The 12199-nt window shown below is 37.7% G+C and overlaps 1 protein-coding gene across 1 annotated transcript in view; it reads right to left on the bottom strand.

The window, feature by feature from the left end:
- MAN1A1 (mannosidase alpha class 1A member 1) overlaps window positions 1-12199 on the bottom strand; it is a 138064-nt gene that overhangs the window by 27356 nt on the left and 98509 nt on the right. The window contains exon 6 of the mRNA XM_068677591.1: window positions 263-386. Coding sequence (XP_068533692.1) covers window positions 263-386 — 124 coding nt within the window. The remainder of the gene's footprint in view (window positions 1-262; window positions 387-12199) is intronic.

The following is a 12199-nucleotide window of genomic DNA, read 5'->3' as shown; positions in this document are numbered from 1 at the left end:
TAGGCTAGGATTTTTAACATGTACACGTTCATCTCGCTTTAGTTGTCTCTCAATAGAAGAAATTTTAATCATCAAATTTTCATAAATTTCAAAAGATAATTAATTTGCTCAGTAAGTTTGTTTCTGGATGTTTCCGGCCCATGCCTCCTCCAAAAATCCAATTGGAAAAATACAATTTTGAAAATCCATCTCTCTTTAGAGATATTAGTCTCCTAAAATGTGATTTATCTTTTAGAACATGATTTTAACTGAACAATCTAACCTTTTCAGCAAATACAGGGTTTCCAGACAGGTGGCTCAAGTGTACGAACTCCAGATGCAAAGTTCCAAATTCTGCCAAAATGCTGCTGCCACCAGATGCCCATGGCCAATTTCGACCGATTCCACTAGGCAGGGGTAGGGGAGAGAAAAACAGAAAACATAAGTATCTTATGCAATACTAATAAAATACAATGTTTAATAGATATACTATTATTAAAAGAAGATAATGATTTTAAAATATATTGAATATCTGTGTGAGAAACCATGCTTTCAGCAATCTTCTGACTTTACCACGGGATCTCAAAATACTTCAACCCAGGCTCTGCCTAGGCTTGTCAGGTCACTTCTGGGAGCATGCCAGTCTTTTAGCTCAAGTATAGCTACATTACACGTCACTGCATCATTATTTCACAGTATGATATCACATTTAAATAAATCGTAATGAAAACAATCTCAGACTTCACCTGCTTTCTCTGTATTTAGCACAACAAGTTCCTGTCCTAACTGCTCTCATCCTTCTACAGTGCAAGTGTTTACTGCCTTAAAATACTGCATGTATGAAAGACAAGTTTTAAATTGAAAGTATATGCAGTATATCTTTCTTAATACCCAAAAAATTAACTGGAGAAGGATATTTAGGCATTGTCTGTCAGGGCAGTCTGAGCAGGATGAGTAACTTCATTTTTAATTAAGACCTAAAGACACTTCACAGTAAAATTAATCTTAGGTTTTGTGCTGAGAGTAGATAAAAGCACATTTATTGCTAAATCCCCACTAGAACTAATGCTGGTTGAAATTCAGGAGAAAAAGTTTGTTGAAGTTTCATTATAAAAAAGTTGTTTGTTTTTTTTTTTTTCCTCTTGAAATTTCCAGCAGCAATATTCAGAATGTTAAGAACCCCCCTGATATTAAAAAAAAAAAAAAAAGAAAAAAAAAAGACTAAAGCAGCTTTCCTGAGCATCTGGACGAATAATGACATATAAGAGAAGCACATTATTAGCACAAATGTTAGGTACAAATACACTTAGTAGGTGCTGAGTCTCTTCCTTATTTTCAAGGCTGTAAACAGCATTACAGACACTGACATACACACACATATAATTTAATTTTACTTTTGCACATAAGCAGTCACAAGAATCATGTTAGCTCTTACAGAACAATGAAAACTGGGTATTCCTCCAGAGTTAAATTGTTACTTATATTGCCCCTCCCCAATAAACAAAACTAAGAAATCCTACCCTTAGTTCATTATGATGGAAGCCCTCAGCGATACTCAAATATCTTTTTCAGAAAGTCAAACATCTCTAATGAAAGTTTTACCAATATAAAGAAATGACAACTCCAGTCATTTCCCACTAGCTATATTAACACTGTTTTGAAATTTCTGTCGCACACACACACACAAATGAAAACAAGTCATGAAACTAAAAACAGAATAAAGATGCCAAAAAAAAGAACACGTTTGTGTTCTACTTAAATGCTGTGGCTGTAGACTGTCCAACACCTTTTTGCTGCCTGGCCTTGAGCTGAAGGCACCTTTGAAACTCACTGAGGTCCCACTAAAATGATTCTCTGCATATTACCTCCTGCATTGTCCCTTTTCTGAACTACCCAAGTGTCTGCCAAATATTCCCCTGCAGGTATGCTGCCTATTTTCTTTTTCCCAGAGCACAAAGAGCATCAAAGTGACTAAGCTTACTTGAGCACTGCACTGAGGGAGAACTTGGCTAAACAAAAGGAAAGCAGTCAGGTGGGGCTTCCCTCACTGACCCTAAAGGTACAAGAGGCTGGGACACACGGAAGTCCCCTGACGCAAATGGCTGCCCAAAACTCCAAAGGAGAACAATGCTCCTAATCTGCAGACAAAAGCAATGAGATAATGAAATCAGGGTTCTGCAGACACACACAATCCAACTTTTACACAACAGAAACAGAACACAAGTTTCGTGGGACTTGAATGTCTTGTTTTAGGAGCAATCTTACAATGAATAGAGTGTGTTTTACATTTGATGAAAATAGAAGCAAAGAAAACATAACCCACTGGCTTGGAAGTTGTCTGTGCTTCAATCTGCTGTGGGTCAAAAGTTTTTCAGATGGTGGCATGGAAGTATCAAAATATTACAGAAAATAAGATCAAGGGGAGTACCGCAGACAAACAGTATAGAAACCTTATCTACAGACTGAAGAGCTTACATCTGCAGGCGTATTCACCCAAGAAGCAGGCACCATTTCTGGGCCATGATGGCCCAAATTCTGCCTAACTGATGAGTTCTGGAAGACAATATTTTAGCTTGTTCCCAAATTACTCAGATTAAAAGATATGGCATAACACACTACTGGTACACAAAGTTGACCAGAAAAAAAGGCGAACTATTTCAAGGTCTTGAAAAGTTACCATGTCCTGGTGCAACTTGCAAAAACCCATTTTTTTTTTTTCTATTAAATTCCTCAATAAATCTCGAAGTGGAAATGTTGAGTTGCTCCTGCAGCAATGCATCAACTAAACGTGGCAGAAAATGTATTAAGTTCCTACCTGTGCTCCACAAGAACTTCTGCTGATATCAACACCTTCAGTCAGAACATTTTGATGGACTGTGTTTTGTTAATCAGAAAAAGTTCCAAACACAGCTATTGAGACATTTTATGCATGCAACACTCTGTTCTTAAGCATCACTGCAAGCTTTACTGTGTGTGGAAGATTCTTCTTGCTTAAGATGGTTTGAGAAAGTAAGCTTACATTCTTTATGTTTCATACAAAAGAAGTAGAAAGCTTGATGTTGCACTCATGTCAATTTTAATGTAGCTTTTATTGGTTTCATTTGGGAGAGCTGGTTAGAAAAAAAAGCATTAATATATTTCTGGGAAATCTGTAAAATAATGATATCTGCTTGATCTGTCTCAGATGGGCATTCTAAGTCAAAACTGACAAGTTTTCTTCAAGAATGGTAGAACCCAAGGATTCAAATGCAGTGTTTTCAGCTAATTTTCATGTACCCCTCAGCTGTGGATATCAAATATTCTCTCATATATTTAATCTTTGCAAGGAACAAAGCAGATAAGCGAATAGGTGAACACAGCAGCCACAGTATTGCTTCTGGCTCCATTTAACTTTATCATCACTTTAAAGCGAGATTCCAGCACGCACGGCTCTGCAGATAATGAGCTCCTGAAAAGACATTACTAGAACCTGGGAGATGCTCAACTAAGCTCTCAGCATACAGACTGAGGGACATTTTGTACTCTCTGATCCGAGAAAGTAGATTGTTTTTTGTTTAAGACTCTTGGCTTTAAAAAAGGAAACAGAAGAGGGCGTTTGTTTCTGTTATTTATTTATTTTTTTTAAATTGCTCAGGGATTTTCCTAAATTTTGTATATTTTTAAAACAAAACAGACCTTGAGCAATAGGGAAGCTGTTGAGGAAGGCATATGCTGAAATGAAAAAAGACTTCTGTGTCAAAAATTATACAGAATGAGTACATTTATAAAGGACAGGCAAATGACACAAGGTATCCTGCAGAATAAAATGCAGAAAATATGTGGAATAGCTCAGTAAATCTTTATAACTGGGCATATTAAAGTACTGACTTCTGCCCATGCATGAGACAACAAATCCTGTGCTTCTGCTAAGACATTTTTCAAGGTCTTCACCAATATTGGGGTGACCAAAAAATTCTCCAAAAGTCAAAAAAGTCAAGACTAGGTATCTATTTACTCTTCAGCCATAAAGTCCATGCTGGTTATTTATTTACTCTTCAGTTATGAATGTACAGGCAGTCTTACTGAAGTCATAGGCTGTCTTCCTGAAGTCTTAAGATGTAAGCTTGGAGCTATGGTGAAAGATTTTACTTCCGCTCCAAATTTTAGCAAAAACATGTATAACATCACAAGTACCTACAGTTTTTCTTCCAATGTCACCCATTACTCATGTCAGGAAACTACAGTAGGAAGGAGCCTGAATGATCAGGACATTTGGGGGATTTTCAGACAGCTGCTTAAGGATCTGGGTCTAAGTTACACAAATTTATGTGGAGATCACTGGACTCAACCAAAGCAGTATCTGTTAAAAAGTTATTTTTTTCAGCTTCTTTTCACTCTAGAATGGTTGAATGTCCCAGTATTTTTCATTTTTCTTCTGCTGATATTCACTACAACCTTTACTAAGTATCAGTCATATACTGACATTGGAGACAGAAACAAAATTCCTTCTATACCTCAGGAAGGAAGACGGAGAAGCCACATTGATGAACCTTGTGGTTTAAAGTTTTAGAGCAGTGCTAAAATAGAATCAGTTTGCAGGACACTATTTTAATGTACTTCAATCCATTGTGTCTAGAACCAAATTGTTTATAATACTTAAAACTCATAAAATGCAAATTTATCTTTTTCTTTAAAATATTAAAGACATATTTAAGGACTTATTTCTACATTATTATAACTAGTATTATGCAGTTAAGTGAAATGTAAAGTGAGAATCTGGACCAGAACAGCATATTAAAGTAGGACCATCACTATTTTATGGTATTTCCCATTTAGTTTATGAACTTTGTTACTGAACACTGAGTGCCATAGAATCTAAAACACAGTGTTTGTAATTCTATTGTGATTCCCTCTGTGGAAATACAAGCCTGATTGACCTGGGCTGCTGGTAACTCAACTTGGTATTTTTTCAGTAGACCACTGTTGTTCCTTTTGTATGCAGGAACAGAAAGTATGAGAACAGCAGCTCTTCTAAACATTCAAGTCGTCCAAGGAGAGGGAATCACAGAGGAAATAAAAATATCATGAACTTTTTTTTAATTTATCAAAAGTCAGAGGCACGAGAATATTTACAAGATTTCTTTTAATGTTACATTATATCCCCAATATATAAAAAGCAGCAGCTAATTCTCACCTGAAAGGAGCAGCAAATCCTCAGGGAAACCACACAAAAAATTCAACAGGTCAAAACACATGAAATTCTGGTCATTAGTGAGCACCCCTCTGCAGAAAATTTTTCATCCTCCACCCTTTCCTGAAGGGTGTCAGGACTAGTCCACAAGTTGGAGACACAGTAAGACCTCACAATTTCAATATTTAATGCAGGATTCAAAAGCACAATCTAAGAGTCAACATCCTTTTGCAGAACCGGCCAATAGAAAAGGTGAAAGGCCAGAATAAGAGAAACCCAGCAATGACAATCTGAAGTGTTGAGAATCGCTGTAGTTAAAAGTTCTAATATTAAATACGAAAATAACTCCCTATAGTTCCTTCAGGCTTCTTACTAATGCTGATCTTTTCTTTGCATAAAAGCTATTCAAATTATGATAGTGGGTGAAAGTGCAAAACTCTAGGACAGAGAAATTGGAACATGGCACTAAGGAGACTCGATTTAAATTCCCTAGAGTCATGGGACTTAACATGGAGAAAATGTGTTGTGCCTGGTACCTCCAGAAGTGTAAGAGAATCCACCTGGAGAATACAACTGGAATTGGTTGGACCTAATCTTCTCCTAGAGCTTTTGCATCTCTTTTTTCCTTTTTCCCCTCAGAGTTCCCTTAGGAACTCTGCTTTCATGCTTCTCCTGGAGATTCAACCCGAAGAATACACACCTTAGAAATACTAATGAAGTAAAATTATTGGCTGTTTTGGGAACGAAAAAAATTTCCCCTGCTTTTCCTCCGTGAAGGAAGTTGGAATTGCCATTTGGTCATATAGCCATTAAGTAGAAATTTCTCTGACAATTTTGCATACATAATATGATTGCTTTTCTATGTTTTAGCCTTAAAATTATAATAACATGAGATTCTGCTGTATGGGTCATATCCAAGACGGCGTAATTTAGCTTACTGACATTGTATGTCGACCAAAGAACTGACCGTAACTGAGGACCTGGAAATGGGAGACCAATACAAGCTCAAGGAGGGTATTTGCAGAAATAAATATCTTCAGGGCTCCCCTGATAACCAGTACAGGGAGATAACAGAATTAAATCACTTCACAGAGGAGATTACTCTAAGGATGGAGTCTCTCCGTTTACAGAGTAAGCCCAGAGAGACCAACCTCACCTACAGTTAGCCCTTGCCAGATGCCCACATCTCCCCAGGATTTCAAATACTTTCTCAGGTATCAGAAGAATTTTATAACTCTCTCCACCTTTATATATATAGCAAGAAGTAGGGCTGGAGGTTAAGAGTTGGTAATGTTATATTTTTAATTCTTTAATTCTAAAATAAGATTTTCCTAGCTCACGACTTATTTTTAATGGTCCTTTTTTTGGACAGACCACATTTGCAATGACATTTTAATAAAATATTGCAAGATAATTACTGAGCAGACTAAAATGAAAAAAAAAAAGAAAAAGTTAACCCTTCTGCAGTACTGTGACACGAAAAGGAGATCCCTCAAAGTCCATGAATCTTCTATCCCCAGCTAAAGCCATAGAAATGACGCCACATGTTGTGAATTAGTAAAAAATAAGCAAGTTTACACAATGCATTATGAATATGTCTGACATTTCTATCTTAGATATAATGTATGTCAATTTTATTATATTCTCTCCAGTGAGAAAAATCTTCAAGGGCACATCCTATTTTGCCAAATTATTATTATTTTGATGTAAGGCTCTTTTTTTTTTTTCCCCTGTGCAAATAAATGCCTTCCTTATATAAAAAGTCATTATAGCTACAAAATGTCTCATCATGGTATTGCTAATAAATTGTTTATACATTGTAAAAGCCTTCAGTCAATTTCTTATCTGCCACTACCAGTCCTTCAGAATAATATTTTGATTTAATTAAGTCAACTAAGCCTCCTTGGAACAAATGAAAAGGGGTCAGTAAAGAGTCAGGTTTTCATTTACATGCTCAATATTTATTTCTCATTTTAAACAAAATATATTTAAGAGATTAACTTGAAACAGAGCCAAAGATGGCACAAAATATGTCAAAATGCTAAATAAAACTTAATTGCTTTCAGCATTTACTAGGCAGAGGGATGGCCTCATAACCAAACAATTAATATGTTCTAAATATACTTTGTGACACATGCACCTCAACATAAAAATAAGTTAATATTTTAATAAAAGAAAAAAAATCCTCCCAATTTCCTTCACCCCTCTCCCCAAAGGTATAAAGTATGGCACCTTGGTGTAAGGGCTTGCCTTTACCAGCAGTGAAATTGATTATTTATTTTCTATCACCTTGAAGATATTAAATATATTTCTGTTTTCCCCATACCATGAATCAGCTGCACCTCTATTTTACAGAAGGAAGACAGGAACAACAAAATCCCGGGTTTGCCTAAGCCACTGGTACTGAACTTGCCCACCCCAGCCCAGTGGCCAGAGCTGCCAGGACAGCACCCTGCCTGCAAAGGTGAAGGGAGAGCCCTGTGACAGAGAGAGCTCTCTAGCTGTGCACTGCAATCCCAGAAGCAAGCAGGAAATACCTTCCAGTACAACTTCCAAAAAATTGCAATTAACTTTTTGCACTCCTCTGTGGTCCCTATCTCCCCCCAAGCAACGTAACCCAGGCAGGCAGAATGGCTGGAGCCCTGACTCTTCCACAACAAGAAAGGAAAATTACAATCATCTGGTTAAGCATCTCTCACACACTGTCTCAACAGCTGGAGGTAGCACAAAAAGGATCTTAAATCAGCTAGCTGGGCTATGCAGTAGTTTTTGATGTCTGTTTTATTCCTCGGTGTCAGGAGAATCTTCTAGGCAAGTGCTAACAGCTGGCGAGTTTTTCAGCTGTGACAATGAATGTGTAACCACTGCCCTTGCCTAATCATTGCCCAGCTGGTTGCTTTCTGCTCAGCTGAGCTGCCCTCTCCAAAGACTGACCGATACCAGCAATTACCTGGCGAGGTGATTTCTAGGGATGCTGACTTAGCAGGAGGTGGCAGACAGTGAATTCATACCATCAGCAACTGCAGCGCGTAAACTAACAACAAAAGTGGTTACTCAATTTTACAGTACTACAGGGAATATAAAAATTTCTATGCTGTAATGTCAGACAGAACACAAATGGTTTGTATACTGTAACAAGAGAGATAATGAAGAGTTATAGACCCGAGAGCTATTAGTCTGAGAACATTAATTTTGTCTATTTGCCTAGTCATACGCGGTGTCAGCGTTAACGTACACTGATCTCCTGGCTACTTCGCTGCTGCCAGTACAGGAGATGCATCCATTTATACGGGAGGCACATACACATCATCATCTGGCTGAAGACTGTTCAATACCACCATAAAATCTAATGTCATGACAACAGGACCAGCCCCCTGGTGAAAGCTCATCATTAGGTCAGAGTTGTGATGGCTTCTGGAGAAATGGTGAAGTGAGAGGACACCAAGATTAATGGAAACAACGGCAGCAAGAAAAGCCAAAAGGTAGGTGGAGACCAAAATGCAGAGAGAACCAAGATGAAGAGGAGACAGCCTCATCTGGCTCTGGAGAGCAGCAGAGAATAAGCAGAGGCCAGTGAAATCGCCCATGGGAAGACCATGCTTTACAGTATGCACTGATGTCTGACAGCTGCTGTGAATGAAAAACAGGGCACACCTTCAGACACTTTATTCATGATCTGAAACACAGTTTTTAAACATCTGGACCTAGTGATACTGGGCCTACCGATGTTTAAAATAATCAAAATGAATGGACTGGTGAGACTAAGATACTCTGATTCTTTGTCTGCTCTGTTTATATCAGATTCCTGTAGCATTGCTCCATGGAAATACACTGAATTTCTTCAGGACTTTACTGGCAGGGTTTTTACAACCCTTCTCTCACGGCTGTCTGCCCTGTGGCACTTACATTAATGGTACTCCAAAGGGGAATCAAAGCTTGCGGAACTGGCACTGTGAAGCAGAGCAATGGGGTTTATGAACAGTAAGCTTATGTGTATGCACCCACAACAAGAGGGGTCTGCAAGAGGGAAAGGCAAGTATTAAAATGGCCATGCACAGTTTCGAATATTGATATTAGACATGGCAAGTGTTCAAAGGTAATTTCCAGTGTCACTGTTTAAGACTGTACTTGCTAATGTGATCATTTCTGATAAAAGTTATCTATCCGAACACAGCGCAGACCTACATGTCTCTGACGATACAGCAATGAATAAACTAAACAAATCACGTTTCCTATTACTTTATGCACTAAAGGTTTAATTAATCAATTTCCAGGGGCTACGAAAGCAAGAGGGAACACAGCACAACAGACCAGGGCAAGTGATAAGTACCAGCACAGAGTAGTTTTAATCAAGGCCCCGAAGAAAAGTGAAAATAACAGGAAATGAAAAGTTATGAATAGAAGCCTACGGTTCTGCCATCCGTGCAAAAATAAGGTGTTAGAATAAAATTTCCTACTACGACTTGTATAATTCAGTATTAGTGGCAGTCAACCTGCTCCAAACCCAAACAAACAAAAATCCCCCATCCCTCAAGAAAAACTCCAAAAGCTGGCTCTGAGAAGCCACCTGAAAACACCTTTTCTAGCATCTTCACTGGGGGAGAGGATTTTGGAAGAGTTTAGCACAAACACTTTACTTTTAATAGTAAAAGACAAACTACCCTTGTTCAGATTTAAAGCTTATTTCAGAACTTCACATTTCATATTAAAAATGAGTGCTTCCTGCCTTAAACTGCCATGGCAATCAGGATTCTTGATCTACTTTGCTCAGTACATCTCTTTATAAGGGCTCTGCTCCCAGTTTTATATCACTTTTCCAGCATTCAACATTTAGGCTATTTTTCTTTTCTGCTGCAGATTTGCTATAAATTTCTGTTCCTCCCCTCCCAACTAATTCATTAACTTTTCATTTCTCTTCATTCAGCTTCTAACCCACATCAGAATTCCTTTCCTGAAAGCTGACACTCTAGCTTTGCTGAATTGTTCATGTCTCATCATTTGCATTGTTCAAGTACAAATAAACGTTAATCATTTCTTTTGTCCATAAAATAATTTGTTATGAGGATGACTATTGAGTGTTTTGCATTTGGAAGTGACTAGATAACATAGAAATACTATGGAAAATTGCTGTTAGAAACCCGTCTTCTCTTGCTCTCCCAATTGCTTCACATCTTGCTATGATGGAGAGCCCACAACAGTGGTCACCTCTAGCTCAGCTTGAAAACACTGACAATCCAATCAAGAATAACAATGGCTTTTCTATCAGAAGAACACAAACCATTTCTTCACTGAAAGCCATTAATGATCTTCTGGACAGGACAAAATCTGTGTATTCATATTTTTCAGTTTGATGGGGACTTTTCAGAGAAGGTAAATATACAGAGCATCAGAGCAATGGATGGCAACTGACAGACTACATGAAACTTCCCAGCCATGAATTCCTAATTTCCCATTCCTAACTAAGCTTAATACTCTAGATCATCCTAATCTCAATCTTGATCATTTTAAATATAGATGTCACATATATATATATATCATATATATATATATAAACAACTTTGTTTATCCAGATTACATTCACTGCTCAATACCAGATGGTAGCCTTAGAAAGTGTTTTTAATCTTCTAATTTTCTGAACCTAATTAGCTTTCATTAGCTTCATCTTCCAGAAAATATTTTAAGTGTACTCAGAGCCCTTTCAGTTCCAGTCAGACTTCTGTCTTTCGAGACATTTATTCACATTTATTATTCTTGATTTTGTATGTGGCACCATTAAACGTTGCAACGGAGAATCACAATCACTACGCTAACTGCATGGCCTCATTATTACAAATAATTGGCTGACAAGTTGCTAAGGTCTGTTTTAAGTAGTTTTGTAGCTACTGTTCATGTGAAGGATTCTTTGCCAAAGACAATCTGTCTGACAAGCCAATATTACTCCTTTTAATACAGCTATTGTAGCTACAGCAGTTTCAGATGCCAGACAGCAAAACTTGCAGCTGTGATATTCATATGATAAAACATTAACTTCCAAATGCCATAGATCACACTTGCACATGCACTTACAGATATACATTGGTCTCAGCATGCATAACACAGAGACACCACTGCTGTCGGGGGATAGCTCTCTCTTCAGTGTCTGCTTTCACAGATTCTGTGACAGGGGTATGAAACACTACAGAAATGCCATTCTGGTTCACTGAGAGGGACAGCTTTTCTGGATAAAAAACCTGAAGTAGTCTTTTTCAGACTCCGGTTGCTAAGATGTAATCTGTTTTGACAAATGCTTTAAGAAAAGGATAAATGTCCCTTTCTTCCAGTCCGCTTCAATCTTCTCCTTCCTTCTTACCCACACATTGCCGTGTCACATAAATCTATTTGTTCTGGGATCAGATAAACATTTGTTTCTCCTGATGTCAGTCACTAGGGGCTTGATCCTTACTCACAGCCAACAGAAAAACTCTTGGTGGTTGCAACAGACAACGGTCAAACATTAAAATCCTATAACTGCCGTTAAAATAGGCTGAGAAAACAGGTAACACAAATATACAGGGAATGGAAAGCAGGGGTTGAGAGGGATACAAGAGGATAACAAAATGGATTTCAATAGGAACATTAAACATGGAAATTATTTATCCTATTAGAGAGGTAACCAAGCTAAATACACAGTCCAGACTAAACAGTCTTTAAAAGTAACAAGATGTTTCAGATTGACTGGGCAAAAAAAGCAGTAAATTTTATAGTTAAGTAGGAATAGCAAACAAGTGCAAACGTTACAGTCCTGCACTGTGAGTTCATGCAGTCTGAAACACTGCTATCACTATATAAATCATTTTCACTAACACCATTCAGATTCTAGAAACCAGAATACAAAGCAAAAAACCTGACTGTCCTGGATCCCCTTTCCAGCACTTAGAATCACAGAAAAACAGAATTGTCTAGGTTGGAAGAGACCTCAAGGTCATTGAGTCCCACCTCTGACCTAACACTATCAAGTCCTCCACTAAACCATATCGCCAACTTCAACATCTAAACGTCTTTTAAAGACCT

Source organism: Anas acuta, chromosome 3 (genome assembly GCF_963932015.1).
Source record: "Anas acuta chromosome 3, bAnaAcu1.1, whole genome shotgun sequence".
Lineage (NCBI taxonomy): Eukaryota > Metazoa > Chordata > Aves > Anseriformes > Anatidae > Anas > Anas acuta.
This window is presented reverse-complemented; position numbering and strand designations above follow the sequence as displayed.